Raw genomic sequence first — 20750 nt, forward strand, 5'->3', positions numbered from 1 at the left:
AAGAAAACACTGTTCAGGATGCCTTTAGGTTCAGTGCGAACATCTGCACTGTTAAACAACAAGCCTGTAGGCCGCTAGAAAACTGTTCTCTTACTTGCACTGAAGTATCAGCGGTTCTTGATGTCCATACACAATGGCAAGCGGGAGCATCTGATGCGATCCAATGGCTCTTTCAAGATACTCACCAGTTGTTGACTACAGGCCCCAATTCACTGCCTGTGTTCTCGCTGAGTGAGTTACGAAAGAAGCAGCAAGATGATGAAATCCTCTCAAGAGTTTTTGTTTTACGTGGATAGAGCAAAAAAGCCTTCTTGGCATGAGAGAGCTGGTAAGACCTTTGAGGTGCTCAAAACTCTGAAACAGTGGCAGAAGCTTAAAAGGCTTGAAGGAGTGTTATACAGGGTGACAAAGGATGCCTTGACAGGAAAAAAGAGGTGGCAGTATTTTGTTCCAGCTTTTCTTGTGAGTTGGGCTCTTTTGGAGATCCACAATAAAGCTGGACATCTAGGTCAGGGTAGGACTTTATTCCTTGCAAGACAAAGGGTCTTCTGGACAAGTTTGGAGTGGGATGTGCGTGAGAACATGTCAAATGCTGTAAACGGTGTGTCGTGAGCAATACACCCGAACCTGAATGAAGAACTCCCCTGGAAAGCATTAAGACATCATGCTCACTTAGTTACTTAGAGTTAGTATGCATAGATTTTTGTAGTGCTGAGGATTGCAGTAATCGCAGTGTGGATGTCCTCGTCATAAGTGACCATTTTATCAAAATGGCCTGTGCTTTTTCATGTAAAAATCAATCTTCAAAGCGAGTAGAGAGGATTCTTTGGGATACGTTTTTTCTGTGTTTATGGCTTCCCTAAAAGGATCCAGATAAAGGCGCCAACTTCTAGAGCCAACTCATACATGAGCTATTGGAAGTCGCTGGTGTAAAGAAGTCAAGAACAAGTGTATATCACCCCATGGGCAATGGCCATGTTGAACGTTTTAACAGGACCCTGGGTAGCATGATTAGGTCATTACCTCCAAGGAGCAAGCAAAAGTGGCGGCAGATGTAAACTCAGACCTTTGCCTATAACTGCACAGCCCACGAGTCAACTAGCTATGCGCCTTTTTATCTAATGTATGGCAGAATTCCCAAGCTTCCAGTGGATGTGATGTTCAGCAGCATAGAAAGAGACTGTGTCATTGCTGACTATGATACTTATGTGAAACGTCTGAGGGATGACTTAAAAGAAGTTTTGTCTCTTGCTCAAGTTAATTCCTAAGCCAGTCAAAACGGCAAGCGAACTTGTACAACAAGAAGACAAAAGGATGCAGGATTGAAGTTGGTGACTAGGTTTTGTTGGCGAACAAAGGTGAAGGTTGATGGAGAAAACTAGCTGATGACTTCACACCTTATGTCGTTGTTGCTCTTAACCCTCAGTGTCACACTTACTACATCCGCAACACCCACAATGGTTTAGAGAAGACGGTTCATGAAAAACTTCTAGGACTGCTAGGTCTTTCAACAGTGCAGTCTGATGCCTTAAGTTGTGAAGATGTCATAGTTCATTCTGAAGTGACAACTCATTCTGAGACATATTCACTGGTATCAAACAGAGCTTTGGTTAGAGGTGCAAATACCTCTGAATCTGTGGTTTTGTCTTCCAGCAGAGTTTCACTTCCAGTTAGGACTAGGGTCGGAAGTATGGTGAAGCCTGTAAATAGGTTATTTCAAAACATGACTCAAAATGTAAGGATGACAAGTTCAGTCAATGGGTTTGCAATATCTTTATTGTCATAAGTCCTGATAATTATATTATAAACCCTTTTCTTTATGGGATCTTATCTTTTAGGTCTATTTTTCACAGTGTGTGGCATTTTTCAAATCGCTGGCTTATTTAGGTCAATATAATGGTGTTTGGGGCCTGATCAAGCTGTTTGGACCACTTACCCTTTTAGGTGGGAAGCATATATGCTGCTGTGACTTGTGTATTAAATGACAGTTGAGTTTCTCGGATATATATATATATATATTTATTTTCTTTATCTTTTTCGTAATTGAATGCTTTTCTTGAAACTGTCACTGTCATCTTATTGACTAAAACACACAATCAGAGTAAAACCGCTACACAGGCTAAGGCTAGGCCCGTGCACACCGGGACACTTTCTGTTCACAATTTCTGTCGACGTTTAATGCCTGTGACTAAATAAAGGGCGCCAATGTGATTGTGCACACCAACGTGCAAAACGGCAGTTGTAAAGCATCATATTTAAAGAAACGCCTCAAAACCTTCTCCACCAATCAGATTGCCATTTTTGTTCATGTGCACAGAGCTGCTGATGCAACAGTAAACAGCACTTGGATGTGCTCAAGCGCAAAACTGTCAATGCGAGCGCACATTGAAGAAGATGCCCAGAGGCGATATGAATGTGGAGCTGCTTATTGCACTGGTGAACAATAATCATTTCCTCATCGCTAGAGCTGGAGCTTCTACTTGAACCATCCATAACAACAAGCATGTCAATTTTCTGCCTTCTTCCTCTATGTTTCAAGCGTAGGTCAGAAGCTTACAGTTGTGTAGTGCCATCTAACATCAAGGAGTGATTTTGCATACTCTTCTGCTCGACGCCAGTGAAAATCGCTTGGGTTTGAATCCAGAAAAACGTCTCGAAAAAAAGCTGACAATAAACGCAAACGATAAGCACCCCGGTGTATACAAGCCTTAAGAGTTCCTCTGATTAGACACAAAATGTGATCTACTCGACCTTAGCCACACAGGATTTGGATAATCATAACCTGCATAAACATCTGTTGTCTTCACGTGTTTCTAAAACATTCATCAACATAACCCTCAACAATGGTCAATAACTTCAATTTGGCATAATGACACATTTTTGCATTAACATTCATTAAACTTTTCAGCACCACAAAGGTCCAGTTCAGCACAATTACCATGTTTATTTACCACCTTTCTGAACTCTGTGTCAGTCAAGTCCACTAACAATGTTACTTTTCATTCAAACAATGACTTAATTGTAATGTTGCGACACATTCCTGTGTATCACTAACAAGAAGTGTGCCAGCACTCCTCTCAGTCTTGGCTACAGTGAGCTTATTGTACTAAGTTAATATTACCAAATATTTATTTCCTGGTACAAAATGAATAAAGCATTGTTATTGCACTTCTGACATTGTGCCAGACCCTTAGTCACCTCGTAGAGACTAGATCTGGATATAACTTGTTACCTAAAAACCAAGAAAGGTACACTAGTTTTTACAGAACTACTATTTCCAATGTATTATCCTGCAAGGAGATGGATTGTCAATCCATTTCTTTTGTTCCCACTGTTTACAGGTTAAACATAATCTTGGTCTAATTCAACAGAGATCAAACCTAAGTAGATCCAAACTAAAACATCTTTTGACAGAAATAAGACAGCAATCATTATTTTCAATTAAACCTGCATTAATTCCCAATTTCTACTTTACCAAAATTCTCAACTCACATCCATAGTCCACATATTATTATTAAACATACTTCATAAACCTACATTTGTCAAGTTTAGGAATATTTTATCATCATACATCATAACAGTATAACCTCAAAAATCTAATTAACTTCTAATCTGCTCATCTTGTCATATCCTACCATATTACTGTACTCTGACTAAATCAACATAATCAGAATTAAACATTATAACCTGCACTTTTGATTTTCTTAATGTTTTTGTTCATGTACTTCTCACTGACTTCTTACATCAGCTGTTTAATCATCAGACTCAATAGTCTTTCAATGTATCTCTCTGTTTTATACAAAAGCCAAACTATTATGTTCCTCAGAACTTGAGGACACACACATACACAGAGAATGACTAATTATTATTATAGTTACTTAATATTAAGTAATTAATTACTTAATAATTAAATAAATTAAACTCAATTCTCTGCATATTTTTCTTTGTATTTTCTGTGTGTTATGGTGAAGGTGCTCTCTGGACAATTTGTCTCAATTTGTCTGTGTTTGTAGTAGTAGCCGGCGGTGGAGGCAGATGAGGTAGAGCTGGAGGGGATTGAGTCTCCTGACAGCCTGCTGGTTCTGGCCCGGAGACTGTGCAGAATCCTCCGGCAGCAGGCTGAAGTAGCTGTGAGATGGGTGGGATGGATCACCTGCAATCCTGATGATTTTCCAGGTAAGGCAGGAGCGGTAGATGTCTGAGAGGGTGGTGAGGGAGACAGTCATGATTCTTTCAGCTGTTCTCACAAGTCTCCCGACATGGCGCTGTGCAGGCTCCGTACCACACAGTGATGCAGCAGGCCAGGATGCTCTCGATGGCAACACTGTAGAAGGTGTGCATGACAGAAGATGGGGCTCTTGCTGTCCTCAGTTTGCGGGGATGCAATGTTGTGGTTCCAAGACAGGTCTTCGGAGATGTGCACACCCAGGAACTTAGTGCTGCTCATGCTTTCCACTGCAGAATGATTGAAGGTTAGTAGAGCATGCTAGGTGTGTGCTCTCCTAAAGTGTTCAACAATCTCCTTCGTCTTCTCCACATTCAGGTGGAAACTGTTGTCCTTACACCATGAAGCCAGCCTGCTTACCTCACTCCTGTAGGCTTTCTTATCATTATTGTTAATTTGATCACATTTTTTGTGATCAGAACTGGACAAGATCATTATTCAGGCAGACTACTGTACCTTCAAAACAGGTGACCTCTAACAATGCTTTAGGCTGACAGAGCATCACCACAATTCAGCACCATCCTTCACATTAAACACCCCCCTTCCTGGGTAGTTACCCATTGGCAGTGGTGACTGCCCCTGCCTTAGATTGCACTCTGCTTGATCAAAAGTCTCTGGGAAGCAGCACATGCTCTTTAAATGTTGACACTTCTTTTTACTCAAGTCATATTAAACACCCCCCTTCCTGGGTAGGTACCCAGGGTAACCATGCCTTAGGTTGTACTCTGTTTGACCAAAAGAGGATCATACCTGTCTCTGGGAAACCACCTGGTAGCAGTACATGCTCATTTAATTTTGACAATTCTTTTTATTCAAGCCAGAGTTGACATACATTTTAAAAATGAGTGCTTTTACACTCAACACAATCAATGTTTTGATTTTTAATCACAATCAAATGCAAGAATAATCATTTTTTAATCAGTTTTAAGAACATTTTAACCCAAAAGCTTCATAGCTGAGCTTTTTACTGCATTTATTTCCTTATTTCTGTGGAGACTGAACATATTCCTTAATTTTTCAGTCATATTTCATTCAGAGTTTAACACCAAAAGCAGCGAGAGATTGAGACGGCAATCTTACCAACAGCGCTTGGCTTCTGCTTGATGAATCTGCAAACCATCCTCAAGTCCAGTCCAGTCCAGTTAGGGTCATATTTTTCTCTGGATTGCTCCCTAAAAAATGGCATACATAAAGATGTTTTAACATGATTGGTTAAAATACAGAAATGCAGAGTAAAACAATGTCCATGTGTGTGTGTGTACAATTCCAAGCAATATCTCCCTATGATTACTTCATTGATTACTTTAAATGATTACTTAGACGTCAAGCATACAAAAGTCAGACAGTCACTAGGCTATTTAAAGCTGACCCCAGACCTGTAAGCATAATCCATAATTGACTCGAATAGAACACACACACACAATCTGTTTTATACTCAAGGCTGTTTCTTGTACTCTCGGCTGTCTTCTGGTACTATCAACATCCAAGCTGGCAGCTTGCTGCTACACCGAATGTCTATCTTGCGTTCAAAGGAATTTACTTAAAAAGAATGAACACATACAATGACAAATAACTCAGGAAACAGCTGCTTCCAATACATCAAGAGTCCAGTTCCCCTTAAGAGGAATCCATGACCTCTGGCTTGGTAAATCCTGAGTAAACAAATAATTTGGCACACAGAAAAAACAATGGCACACATATCATTTCAGTTTTACTCTGAAAGGGGATGACAAATGTGATGCTAAAAGGGCTACACTTCAGGTGACATGATAAAGATGACCTCAAGATGATGATTATTCTGTTGAGAAAACACCTGTCAAATAGACAGCAAGCACAACACACACTACAGAGTTATTAGCACAAAGAATATGTTCACGGATAGAAATGAATAGACAGATTTCTGTCTGTGCTGTTGAATATCTTTATAGTGAGCAGCTGTTTTATTGTCATTGAATCAAATGATGTCTCATTTTTCTCCAAAAAGTGTTGCTTAAACTTTTACCTCTACTGAATGTTACTAAACAGGTTTCTTCAGTTTTATTTTTAAGACTCCACCTGCAAACCACTTCCTGATCTCACTGACAAACACAAACCTCTGGACACGGAGAAACTGCGACACACAGGTACAGCATCACTTTTCATTACAAATACTCTCTTTGTTTGTTAAAAGAAATGTACATGATAAATAAACCTCCTAATAATAAATGTGATTAACTGTATGAACTGCAGCGACATCTGTGAGTTTCACTTTCAGCTTGGTCAGAATCACATCAAAAACAATCCACATTTGTTCTTAGAGATTCTTCATGTACAGATGAAGGTCAAAGCTCATGTTGTTCAGCACAGATTTGCTAAACTATAATTCTCAATGTGTTCTTTACTGTCTGAAGAAGCAGATCTCAGTAATGTTTTTGGTTTTGTGATTGTTTTTATTTGCATTTATTAAATTAACATACAACACAAAGTGGGCATACTGTCATTAGAACACAAACATTGGGATTTATCAATATGGACGTGAGCGGTAGCTATGATCAAGTCTCACATCTGGTCTCAGCTCATGTACGCAGGTTTTTCAGTTAGTATGAAGGTCTGCTTTACCTGTTTGGTTGTCTAAAAGATAATGTAAGATTTCATTCTATTGGCTCAATGATAGAATCTAACGAATGGTCGAAGGTTAAATGCATGTAAGCCTGTTCTGGCACTTCTAAAAAGAGTTCTGATAAAAAAAGATTTTATCATCAAATGTAGACAGTATTTCTAATTAGGAATAGGTCACATTTGTAGCTCATGAATCAGTTTAGAGTTTTGATTTATCTCTGATCCCATACTCTTCAACTATATGTTCATTAGGGACCCGATGCCACACAGAGTTTTGCATGTTTCTCACAGACATGATCTCGACATTCTGAAGTTAGTCAGAGGATGCAGGGTTAACTAATGCACAATTAGTCTGGTTTCCTCCTGCTCTTTTGTATTAAGAGTGTACTTAATTTGGTCATTTCTGTACAACTTGCTAAATTAGCAATTTCCAGAAATTGAAATTGTCAGAAATTGTCTCAGAGCTGAAGGGCCGACAGCTTTATACAGTCTCGTGTGATTAGCTTGGATATCATGTACACAGATCGAGGTAGCAAAAGCCTCCACATAATCTACTGATATAAAAGATTTCAGGAGAATTCAGAATGCCTCAAAACTTAACACTTTATTTTACAGATGAAAGTTTACCATGCCAATTGCAGAAATAAATGCACAACATCAATTGTTTAAAGATAAATCTAAGAGTATAAATGGAAGCCTAAATTATACAGTGTTGAGCTTGAGTGCTCTTCACTAAGGGCCGGTCTGGATACAGTCTTGCGACCCTGAAACATTTCGTCCTTCTCTTTAATTACACCATGAGAGCAATGATTGATTCTTTTATTAAAGTTAACCAGTGACTTAAAGATTTACTCCTCTGTTTGTGATTAAATCAAAAGTTATCAAAGATACCTTTGATTTAAGATACTCACACCTGAGTATTTATCAGTGCCAGAGGGGAAGGAAAGTTCAGGGAAGCGGGCAATCTTAATGTCTATCCTGGGCCTTTTTATACAGATTCCAGAGTTTTAGTTGTTTTATTACAGGGCACTGAGTAAAATTCATCCCCACAAGAACTAAGATGACTTTTCTTTTAGTTTTTATCAATAGTTAAACAAGAGAAAATTGAGATTTTGGAAATTGATTATTAATATTATATAAAGCTGTAGGTCTGCTTGTATGAATTTAATCATTTGAAACAGAGTTAACGGGTGTTTTGGTGTAAGATCTGTTTTATTAGGCTAACACACTTTCATTAGCATTAAATAAACATTAGCAAAAATTAAACCTTAAAAACCTTAAAAAGGGCCTAACATATAATTGAGATTATGGGAAGGGAGGGGTCATTTAGGTGTGCTATATAGTGCGCATTAGTGTTACTTAAGTCAGACTGTCTGCTATCAAGATGAAGCGCTGTTTAATAACACATAAAAGACTGCAAATTACAGACACTTTGCAGAATAGCTCTTATTTAATCACAACGTTGCTGAATTTGCTTGCCAAGACAGCTGAAGCTTATGCATTTAATACTTTCTCTCTCTCTCGGTCAGAGAAGTTTCTTCTTTTGACTGGTTTATGTTTATCATCATGTCTTGTTACACGGCTGTCTGAAATTTTTCATTCTGATTGGTCAGTTGCAACATTGCAGGGTAGGTTATCCAGACATAACAACCAATAAATAACACAGGTTCTTTTGGGAACTTTGAATCGGCTTCACCATCAGTGAAAATGTTTGGCTATTATGGCTCAGAACAATGTTTGTGTCTAATTTTTATGTTTTGTGGAAATATCTTAGTAATAAGCAGGATAAAATACATCCAGGACAGTTGTTTTTACAGAATAAAGGCCCTAAACAACAGTGCTGCTGTGAAGCTGAATTGGTGTAATTGTTTAATGACTCAATGAAGTGAATCTGAATCAATGTGTTTGTTTATTGACTCACAGCAGGTGTCCAGAGTCTCAGGACTGATGAATCTTTTACAGGACGATGAACAGACAGAAAAGATGATCAACTGAAGATGAAGATGAGATAGAAAACACAATATCAACATGTTCCGGGGAAAAGATAGAGGTGAATTACACACAGATCAGATTAACGATTCATTAAATCACTCTGAAAACCTTTTTTATTCTGGTTATCCTGCATGTGAAGTGTCTCTCTCATCACCCTCTGCTTCACTTCTGTTCTTTATCATTTATGCTTAAATTGAGTCCAAGACCCTAATTTGGACAAACAAAGAGATTCATATAACACTGAAGAACTTTTGTATTAAGTGAAAATTCTAATGTGTAAATTGTATTTTAAAACATTGTCGAAGGGATAATCTCCACAAGTCAAAAACACTGACAAACACTAATCTGATCCTCCAGTATTCTCAGCTTCTCACACTTCCGCTTTAACCATCAGTGCTGATTGCCTCTGTGCAGAATTGCACGGCTATTCATTTGTCTTTTATGAACTGAACATAAGGCATCTGTTTCATACAGAGTCTGCAAGTAGCAGTACTGCTCACAAGAGAGCACACAGCAGGCACAGACCTCCTTCATGTAAGTCTTTACATATGTCAGTACACAAAAGCCTCCAAAATCAAACTAAATAAGTCTGTCAAAACTCTTACTGTACATGCTTTAATTTCATTTCTATCTGTGATGTTAAAGAGCCCCTATTATACATTAAAAAGGGTTATATTTTGGTTTTATGGGTCTCCAACAATATACCGATATGCATGCAAGGTCAAAAAACACTATCATGGTCTTATAATCTGCATTTATTTTTACCTAATTATCCCAGCGACTCAATTCAATTGACCTTTATTTGTATAGCGCTTATACAATGTAGATTGTGTCAAAGCAGCTTCACATAAAAGGTCACAGTAAATAGGAACAGTGTAGTTCAGTTTGTAGTGTTCAAGTTCAGTTCAGTTTAGCTCAGTTCAGTGTGGTTTAATAATCACTACTGAGAGTCCAAATACTGAAGAGCAAATCCAACGATGCGCAGCTCTACAGATCCTGAACCATGCAAGCCAGTGGCGACAGCGGAGAGGGAAAAAAAACTTCACTAATGGCGGAAGTGAAGAAAACAAACCTTGAGAGAAACCAGGCTCAGTTGGGCACGACCATTTTAATTTCTCTGCTGGCCAAACGTCTTGTGCAGAGCTGCAGTCTCAGTGGCGGAGGCTGGAAGCTGGCCTCAGCGAAGACTCGTCTGTCTCTGGAGCGTCACAGGACTCCCATATAAATCATTCAGTGATAATCTGCGCTGATTGGACCGATGACAGCCTTTTACGATTGGTCGATTGCTCAGTAAAATGCCCAGCGCTTATCAAGCCCCCGGAGTTGTCAACATTGGTATAGGATCCGATCACAGCGGATGCCCGAAACACGCTTCATAGTAAACTTACTAACACCAGTTCTCAACAGTAGCCAGTTCTCAACAGTGTTATTCAGACACCTCACCCCTGAACCTAACCCCCCAGTCTCCTGGATTTTTTGTGTGTGCAGGAGTGCATTAATGCAGTGCAGTTAAACACCAGCATATTGCTCTACTCTTAACCATGACACACATTCAGTTTTAATCCACACAGCAGCAAAAACTAAACTATTCTGAACCTTGACCGCTGCACGTGTGTAGGAACAGCTGATGGTGGCCATAGCAATGTCAAACGGCAGTGGAACGCGAGCTCACAAACACATTTAAGTCTGTAAAGCAGCATGCAACGCGTTTTCAACGCTTTGAGTGGCATTAGACACAATATGAGAATATAAAGAGTTAACCTGATACAGTACAAGCGGTTACAAGTAACAAAACACAATTAAATACATCATTTGCAAGCTAGAGAAAGCAAGGGGGCAACCATTTACTTACACTTGTGAAATGCCGAAGCCCAGCGTGCAGCAGCCTGCCTTTGTTTGACTGCGTGCCTAATAAACTGTCCTTATTTTGTACGTACCCCTGGTGTATTGTCTGTCCATTACAAAATGGAGAAAGAAACTAATCCATGAGCTGTGTACTGAAAGTTCCTGTCAAGCTCTGACAAAGTCTCATACATCAATAGTCTTTTCTGATCCTTCCTTTAACAAACGGCCGATGACTCCCGCATTGTAAGTGTGTAGATTGCTAAAGCACTCCTTTCCCTCACACCTCCAATAATATCCAGGTAAGCACAGCGTCTTCATGACTCATGTCTTCAGGATCTGTTCATCTTACTCTTTTTCTTTATTGCTGTGTTAGTGGGTGTGTGCACAACAATTGGTGGGCTTATGTTTCGTAGCCACATCATGCTGGAACGGCTAAAGACTCGTTATCAAGATGATTCATTCGAACCACTATGAGTCGACTCTTTTTTTAGATGAATCGATAGTTTTAAAAACTGTCCACTTTCAAATTTAGGCCTTAGCTGGATATTTCACTTCACTTAGAGCTGTGTTACACACTACATGGTAGGTAATTTTCAAAAACCCATAATAGGGGCTCTTTACACATTCCTTTAGCTTAATCAATAGACTACAGCGTTAGCAACAATGGCAAGGTCATCATTTGTTTCTCAGATGAGTCTGAAGGTGTACTTACATTAGGCACGGTTGCCTTGAACCATGCCGGGGCCTGATTGTCCCCCATCCCCTTTCCCCTGACGTCCTGCACTCACACTGCATCTTTACCTTCTGAGCCAGAGCACACTTACCTTATTGATGATTCGACTGTTCAGTTTAACAGAAGAGAAGCGCTCTCGCTCAGCACAGTGGACATTGCTTTAGTTATATCGTTTAGTATTGTTTTTAGTTGTTTGGGATGCAGTTACACCATACCTGTCAACAGTCCCGTTTTTACCAGGAGTCTCCCTTATTTCAGACCCATCTCCCGGCCACCTCCCGTATTGTTCTGTCTCCCGGAAAACTCCTGGAATTCCATCCCCTGCCCCTTCAGCTTCTCAGCTTATTGGTTCAGTCCCCATGCGCACCGTACCAACCTACTACCTAGTTTGCGCGCACCTTCAACCCCGCTCTTCAGTTTGCATGGACCTTTACCCCCGCTCTTCAGTTCGCGCGCACCCCCGTCTCGCTCTTCACTTCGTGTGCACCCCCGGATTTTATGATCCGAATGTTAGCAGGTATGAGTTACACAATCAAATATTTTGCTGAACTGATCCACCACCTGTGATGCTCATAAATGTTCATGAAGTCCTCGTGCTGCAGGTATTAGGAGGTTTGCTGAAGGTGCACCATGTGTTTGTGTCTTTCATAAACTATAATAGTTTGCTTAAATTGAAAAGTAAGATTGATTAATAAATCCATATAAAACAGTACCTTAATAGTGACGTCGTGTCTTCAGTTTCACACTCAGGCGTGCTTTGCACTCGCAATACAAGCATACTGTGCCTGAGCCCAACCGAACCTCTTCCAACTGGGCCAGGGCTGGCCAACTGAACCTTGTCCAGGCACAGCATGGAGCACTCACACTTGTCAAACAAACTGGGAAATGGGGGTAAAACGTGCCCAGGCACGGTTCGTTTAGCCTAGTGTGAGTACACCCTCAGTGTATGACGAATACAAAGGACACTAAAGGGCAAATTAAATTATGCATGTTTAAGTTATAAAACGTTAAAGCCAATGCAAGAAATGTATCTTTTAAATCCAAAATTTACTTTGGATTTTAACAAAACATTTACAATCCAATCAAAAGCCACATAATGTTGTTAGTGACCCTAGAAGAATAATATCAACAGTCAATAATTCAAAAGTCAAATCATTTTAATCACCCAACTGAAGTAGACTAAAGTTGGTCCCATATTTAATAGTCGTCTTCTATTCAGTTCTGTATGACTGCAGTGGATAAAGATTTTCCAGATTTGCTTCTATATCATCATGCTAACTAAACCATTTGTCTTTATGTAAGTGGATGATGAACCATCCCTGGGTTCTGCTGAAGACACAGTGGAGAAACAGGACACACAGACACGTGAGTGTGACCATACCTGATGTTTCTGGTGCTGTATGAATAGTTTTTAATCTTCTTCTGCAGTTTCAGACAGTGAGAGGCTGAATGTGTTGGTGTGTGGGAGTGACGCCTCACTGAAATCCTCCATCTCAGAGCTGATCCTGCAACACACACACAGAAGATCCAAGAGTGCAAGGACAGATGTGGATCTTCATGCTAGACTGATCAATGTGCTGGAGCTTCCAGCTCTGTTCAACACTGGGTTCTCAGAGGAGGAAGTGATGCGTCAGACTGTCCGCTGTGTGTCTCGCTGTCATCCTGGAGTTCATGCTTTCCTCCTCATTATTCCTGATGCTCCACTCAATAATGAAGACAGAGCAGAAATGGAGGAGCTCCAGAAGATCTTCAGCTCCAGAATCAACAAACACATGATGATCCTCATCATGCAGAATTCAGAGCATCAGACAGCAGAACTCAATGAAGAAACACAGGCTCATTCAGTCATTCAGAGTTTTGGAGGAAGACATCATTACTTTAATCCTAAAACACAAGTGTCCACACTGATGGAGAACATTGAGAAGATGCTGGAAGAAAACAGAGGAGGCTTTTACTCCACAGAGACATTTCTGGAGGCGCAGATGAAAAAACTGATGAAATATGAAGAGATGAAGAAGAAACTTCATTCACTGGAGACACACTTTCTGTCACAAGGTACTGAGTTGAAAATGAATTTGGGTTTAAAAATGGGGGGCAAGATTTTTTTTTCTACCGTGCAAAAGTCTTGTCCACTGGGATCTTCACCAAAAATAGGTTTAAAGTGGGTTATTTCTATATTTTTCTGTAGCATGTCAGTTTGAAATATCAGTTTATATTTGCCAACATTATTTTTGTCATTAATTGTAATTATACACTGAGATTATTGTCTGCCAAAAGCAAGTGCTCCACATAGAGATCTAATCTGATCATCATCCAGTCTGTCAGGAATGACATGAAGAAACTGAACAAACTCAGACCTGAAACTCAATCCAGAAGAATTTTGGCAATATCTCAAAGATGCTTCAAAAAAACCTGCCTGCAGATCTACAGTACTGTTCAAAGTTTTAGGCGCTTGTGTAAAATCCTGTAAAATGAGGATGCTTTCAAAAATAATGCATACATACATTTTATTTATCCATTAACTTATGATAACAACATATCAACATTTGATATGACCACATTTCGCATTTAAAACACTCGCTACACTTGCCCAGAGTTTTTCAGGTAGCTTTGCTGCTCGGTTTTTTGAAACATCTTAGAGATGTTGCCAAAGTTGTTCTGGATTGAGTTTTTAGTCTCAGTTTGTTCTATTTCTTCATATCCTTCCAGACAGACTGGACGATAATCAGATCAGATCTTGTCAAGCCCTCATACCAGTCTCATGGAGTCTGTTTCTAAATGTTTGAGCCGACACATGCACATTTGTGGCCTGCTGGAGGTCATTTTGCAGGGTTTTGGTAGTTGTCCTCTTGATCCTCCTTGCACAAAGGCAAAGGTTGGGTCCTGCTGTTGAGTTGTTGGCCTCCTATTGCCTCCTCCATGTCTCCTGATTGGTCTGTCTCCAGGTAGTGCCTTCATGCTCTGGACACTATGCTGACAGACAAAGCAAACTTTCTTGCATTGATGTGCGATCCTGAATGAGCTGCACAACCTGAGCCACTTGTGTGGGTTGTGGAGTCCGTGTCATGCTACCACTAGAGTGAAAGCATTGCCAGCATTCAAAAGTGACTAAAACATCAGCAAGAAATCATAGGAACTGAGAAGTGATCTGTGGTCACCACCTGCAGAACCACTACTTTATTAGGGGAGTCTTGCTAATTGCCTATAGTTTCCACTTTTTGCCTATTTAATTTGTAAAACAACATGTGAAATTGATTGTCAATCAGTGTTGCTTCTTAAGTGGGCAGAATTGTGATTGACTAGGAGTTACGTTGTGTTATGTATTCACTTTATTTTTTTGAGCAGTCTATTTCAGGTCAGAGGGGCAAGAATATTGGGTAAAGTGACCATTAGTGAATCTCACTGGCACTCCAGCTGATGATTGTGACAGTATAATTCAGTTTTGTCCCTATTAAGTGTTGCAGTAAATTTCAGAGCCCAGACCAGGAGACTCGTTACAAGCAGAATTTTTTATTGAGACGTGCTGGTTGTTCTTCAGTCAAACAGCATCTTCAAGTAGTCCACATGTATCTGTAAGAGTCTACAAGAGTCTCTTAAAGTCTACTTTATTAAAAGCGTAATTTATTCTAAATTGAGCAGAGTTGTCCTGTGTATAAATGTTATGGGCAGGGGGCAGTGTTAAGGATGAGGTGGCTAAACAAGTCATGTAAATGCGGTAGATAGTGTCCAGCGAAGTTTATGAACAAGAGTTTCTTTGGCCTGATTGGATCTACAAAGACAAAGGGGGAACGGTAACTTGGGACCTGGGAGGTTCTGACGCCCACCACTACAGAAGGAATTAAAGAAGGATCTGGTGCCGACCACTCTGGCGGCAGCGGACTGCTGGTGGACATTTTGTGAGTGGCAAGCCCTGAAGCAGGCAGGTCTTGCTGTTGAGTCCCCCCCCCCATTCCCCAAAAAAGAATTTAGTGGTTTCCTCCTCCACCTTGCCAACTGTACAGGGTCATGCACTGAACTGTAGGGTTACATCCAGCTTCTTGGAAACATCCTCAAGGACCGAACTGGATTAGTCGAGTTTGAATGGTTCATTTCGTCCATGATAAACACAGTCAATGAGCATACAGTCTGGGAGGTCTGAGTAGTTTGCAGTGTCCAAAAACTTACAGATGTGGTCTTCGAGGGTGTTCACTCCTTGGCTGAGCTGAAGGAGTTGTTCTGCTGGACCCATGATGTGGCTGAGTCTTCTGTAACATAGGGAGTCAGGGTACAATGGAGGTGAGGGTCCAAATGAAGTTTCTTTATAACTTAAAACAAAAAGGATGCTTTGAAATGTTACAGCTAACAAGACACAGAGGTGTGTGTGTGGTGTGTACATAGGCCAGGTAATCACAAGGTCTTCACAAGCTTCAGCTTTGGGTTTGATATCAAGGGAGATCTGGGCCAGGTGTGTGAGTGAAGTGCGTGATGGGATCTGTAGTGGAGTTGAATGTGAGTGATCTCCAGCAGCCTGCAAGAGCAACACTGCTGGTGACTAAAACACAATGTTACTCTCATAAACTATATACATTAAGAAATGAAGAGTTCAGATGCAAAAACCTCTAAATGCCATCTGAAATTTTCTCCTAAAGTTTTCTCGTTTTTTCTCAAGGTCCTGTGTATGTTCAGTAAATCTCTTTTTATGTTAAACATTTACTTTGCCTTTGCATTGCCTTCAAAGTGAAATAACTGAACACAAACATAGGACGCTGGGAAAAAGCCTCCTTAAAGAAGATAATTTCAGATGGCACTTAGAGGGTTTTGCATCTGAACTCTTCAAATATTGATTTACATTTTCAAGTCATTTTATGTTCAATTATAACATACATCAATAAATGGGTATTATTTATTGGGGAGACAGTTGGAACAAATGTAGCTTAGACGAACTGTCATTTTTCCGGTACTTTCATCTGAATGACTACTCAATTAACTACCTTAAATAAGCTATATGCTAGAAACTGTGTACTTGTGTGTTTTTTACATTAATTCTAACCAACATATTTATGAAACATGCCCGAATTATCAGAAGAAACAAAATCACATTGAGACTTCAGTGTCTCTCCGTTGTAACCCTGGATCTAATGCTGATGATATTTTATTTCAAACACTAAAAATTAAGCAAGTTTTTCCTTAAAATAAGCAAAGAACACAACACCAAGGCCTACATATAAACTGGACAAATAAGACTAACTAGAACACACATGGAAACCATTGAACTAATCAATAAACAACTACATCAAACTACAATCTAAAGACACAAACAAGCAAGAAAAGGGCATTTTTTAATCATGTTCAAAAGACAGACTAATGTTGATTCCTTTTTACAGGTTCAGCTGAGAGAGAAGATGAACTGAGGATTGTTCTTCTGGGAAAAACTGGAGTTGGAAAAAGTTCAACAGGAAACACAATCTTGGGAAGAGACGTGTTTGCAGCAGGCACATCTCAAGAATCTGTTACTGAAGAGAGTCAGAGAGAATCATCTAAAATCAATGACAGACGCATCACTGTGATCGACACTCCAGGACTGTTTGATACTGAACTAAGTAAAGAGGAGATCCAGAGAGAAATCAGCAACTGCATCTCCATGATTCTGCCTGGACCACATGTGTTCATCATCGTGCTTAGTTTAGGACAGAGATTCACTAAAGAAGAGGCAAAATCAGTGGAGTTTATCCAGGAGACGTTTGGTCAAAACTCTCTAATGTTCACCGTGGTGCTCTTCACCAGAGGAGACTTCTTGAAGAATCAAACCATTAAAGAGTTTCTGGGAAAACCTGGATCTGTGGTCAGAACACTGCTTGAAACTTGTGGAAACAGATACCATGTGATCAACAATAATCAGCCTGAAGACCGAACACAAGTGTCTGATCTACTGAAGATGATAGACAACATGGTGAAGGCAAACGGAGGAAGCTTCTACTCATGTAAGATGTTCAGAGAGATGGAGAGAGAAAAACAAGAACAACAGATGAAGATTCTGATTGACAGAGTCAGAGAAACAGAAGAAAAGATGAAAAGACTAGAGAAAGAGAAAGACAGACTAAAGATGATGGTGGAAGAGGAACGACAGAATCAGGAGAAAGAGAGAAAGATTTTAGGTAAACAGATTGAGAGACTCAAAAGTGAAATAGAAGGAATAATCAAAAAGGAAGAAACAACAAAAAGAGAGAGACAAGAACAACTAGAGGATTTAGAGAAGAGACTGAGAGAAGATCAACAGAATAATTTTGAAATTTTAAAAGTGAAACTCCTTCAACAACAGCATGAAGATGAACTGAAGAGAAGCCAAGCAAAGTCAGTGGCCATTTTTGCTGAGATCATCTGTCAGAAACTGAAGGATCCCATTGAGCAGAGCATCTACAAGAAAACTGCCAGAGATATATCAGAAGAGATTATGAAAAACTGTGAATCGCTGAATGGAAACAGATCAAATCTGGAGAAACACATCCTGAAGACACTGGCAGAAGAGGAGGACTTTGACAAATACATGAACTACATTCATTATCCCAGAGGTCACTTCAAGAGTTTCATCAGAGATGAAGTCAGTCGCTACATCAGAGAGAAGTTCAGCATCAGTGTTTTACCCAAGATGAAGGAGAACATTAAACTCCTGCAGCAGAAGATCATGAACGCAGCACATCAATCTACTGAACATGTTCAAGTCAACAGTGGAGATGTTGGTTTGTGGTTGAAGAGTTTCACACAGCAGCTCTCAGATCAGCTGATCTTCTCTGAAGAAGACCTCAGTGGAGTCAAACATGATGATGTTGATGATTTCAGACTCCTAGAAGATGTGATCAGACAAGAGCTTCCTGCTGTAATGTCAGACATCAGCAGGAGATTCAACACAGACACATTTCCAGTAAAGCTGGACTATAAGTTCAGGCCAGATGAGTTTCTGATTGATCACTTCTGTCAGTGCTGTTGGGTTCAGTGTCCGTTCTGTGGAGTCACCTGCACAAACACCAAAGAAAACCATCATGAAGATCACAGTGTTCCTTTCCACAGAGTGAGAGGAATTAATGGACAAAATTACTCTCCAAATCTCTGTGCTGATATTTGTACAGATTTAGTGGCAAGTGGTCAGAATTTTAACACACCAGAGGGAATGTTCCCCTGGAGATATTATAGAAGAGCAGGAGGAGTTTATGCACGCTGGAGCATCACTCATGATCTCTCTAAACAGCCTTACTGGAAGTGGTTTGTCTGTAGATTCCAGAAAGATCTGGAAAAAGAGTACAAGGAAAGATTTGAAGGGAGAAGTAAGATCTCAGATGAGTGGAGAAAATACTCAAAACGAGATGCTATTGAGAGTTTGGATAAATACATGTATTGGAAAAGATAAAGAATCAGACTTACACCTCTTCTTTCTCTTCAGATCAGTTAATTGTGAGTTTCTATTACATTCATCAACAAGAGTCCAAACTCAACATCTCAGAGGAAGAGGAGGAACTCCATCTCAAGTCTTAATTTTTACTTTAATTTTTACTTTAACTATTTTACGACTTAATTCATTAATAATGGCATCTGAAAATAAGACAAGTTGGGCACAAAAAATGAATATGAAATTATACACTATCAGACTTAAAAATAATCAAACCTCAACCAAAGATCCAGCTGAAGACCAAACAGATTAGCAGGTCTCATTTATCAACACTGAATACAGAAAAGCTACACATACGCCAGCTTTCATACTCACAGCCAGATGTACTAACATCATTATGAACACATGGGAGAATGTGTTACTCCACACCATCTTCATAACTGCTGTAAGCACATTTCCTCTGTCTTTGTCCATTGGTGAATCTTAGAGGCAATGAAGTGAAGATACAAAGAACTTGACCTCATCAGATTTATGAATCTCATTCTAGTGGACGTCTGAGTATGTACATTTTTTTGCTTATTGAGATACAAGGAGTGAGTGAGAATTCTTCGAGAACCCAAGGCTCTTAAATCTCTACATTGCAGGCCAAATTGACTCTGTTCGCTTTTACAGATTACAGTCCCAAGACAACTTCTTGCACTGTAAATTTATACACAATAAAGTTTTTATTATGGATCATAGATTTAGCGACTTTATTTAATAGTTTTTTAAAAGCATGATCGTAAAACACAAACGCCGTTGTGACTTTATTAAAACTTACTTGTTACTACAAAATACTTAAATTTGTGAACCTCCTGACTCGCATGTGCAGTCATGTTGCCATTGTAGCTGGTGTATTCAGGGAAATTTTTGTACCCCTTGGTTTCGAGTGTGGTCCTGTAGCCCTATGCCTTCAAGCTGAAGAGAATTGGGATAACTCAAGGGGAATTAAAGGAAACATTTGGACAACAAGGCCCAATCCCAATTCCACCCCTTAGCCCTAAGGGGTGGAATTGGGATTGGGCCTTGTTGTCCAAATGTTTTCTTTAATTCCTTTACTTCAAGAATCAATAGAATGTTGCAGAACTTCAGGCCCGGGAGTGAATGTCCCACACCAACCCAGTGAATTAAACCTATTCATGATAGAGCTCAATGTAATTTAAGCATGTCATTCAAAAAACACAACCAATAAGAATACCGTAAAACATGTTCACAAATTGATTACATTTGTGCTTCACCCCACATTAATGGTAATGTTTAATAAATTCTCACAAATAGGGTTTCAGCTATTCATTAGTTTAATATTCGATTAATCAACTACAGTAATCAATCAGTTAATCAGATAAGCTTTTACAATTTTCCTTGAAGATCTTGTGACCAAAATGCAACAGAGCAGTAAAGTGTAACTTTCATAGATGTTCAGAGGATGACATCTGCATTTATTTAGAATAGTAAAAAACTCAGAATAAACTCGGATGCCCTAAAATGCTCTAAAAATCCACAGTGTGGCATAACACTGCTGGGTTTTAAGATGAACTACTAGTTATTTCAGTTAAAATCTCTGGCCAACTGGCTTTATGTGCAGCCCTCTCTGGCCTCACTCAATGGAAATTCATCGAGAAATCATTGGTTGCTTCTAATAGGTTAAAGATGTGCTATTTTCAGTAATTTAACTCAATAGATTTGGTTCTATTATTTGGTTCAATAATAGTTCATTCAATATCTACATGGCATTTGGTGGGAAAATTGTTGTTGGGGTATGCAGGACTTCCAGGAGACTTGGGATGTTGGGTCAGCGTTTCCACTATCTTGACACAATTTTTGGAACAATCCTGAGCCACTGGATTAATGAACAGAGCAAAGATTATAACCATTTATCATTAGAACTGAATACATGATAGATTGATCTCCATTACTGAAACTTCAGTGATCGAACAGTATGGTGTTGGAGAAACTAA

General features: G+C 39.5%; 1 protein-coding gene across 3 annotated transcripts; it reads left to right on the forward strand.

Annotated features, from left to right (window-relative positions):
• Nucleotides 1-6299: 6299 nt before the first annotated feature.
• On the forward strand, nucleotides 6300-19493 carry LOC130220739 (interaptin-like). 3 transcript variants are annotated; one of them, XM_056452969.1, is made up of 6 exons: nucleotides 6300-6348; nucleotides 8747-8873; nucleotides 9290-9349; nucleotides 12696-12758; nucleotides 12822-13448; nucleotides 16757-19493. In XM_056452969.1, exons 2-6 carry the CDS (start codon nucleotides 8852-8854, stop codon nucleotides 18772-18774), a joined length of 2790 nt encoding a protein of 929 aa, XP_056308944.1. In that variant the 5' UTR covers nucleotides 6300-6348; nucleotides 8747-8851; the 3' UTR covers nucleotides 18775-19493. The 3 variants fall into 3 exon arrangements, with proteins under 3 accessions (XP_056308944.1, XP_056308946.1, XP_056308945.1); XM_056452970.1 differs by having other exon boundaries at nucleotides 6327-6348; nucleotides 8750-8873; XM_056452971.1 differs by lacking the exon at nucleotides 9290-9349.
• The last annotated feature ends 1257 nt before the right edge of the window (nucleotides 19494-20750 follow it).

This window comes from Danio aesculapii, chromosome 3 (genome assembly GCF_903798145.1).
Source record: "Danio aesculapii chromosome 3, fDanAes4.1, whole genome shotgun sequence".
In the NCBI taxonomy this organism is placed as follows: domain Eukaryota; kingdom Metazoa; phylum Chordata; class Actinopteri; order Cypriniformes; family Danionidae; genus Danio; species Danio aesculapii.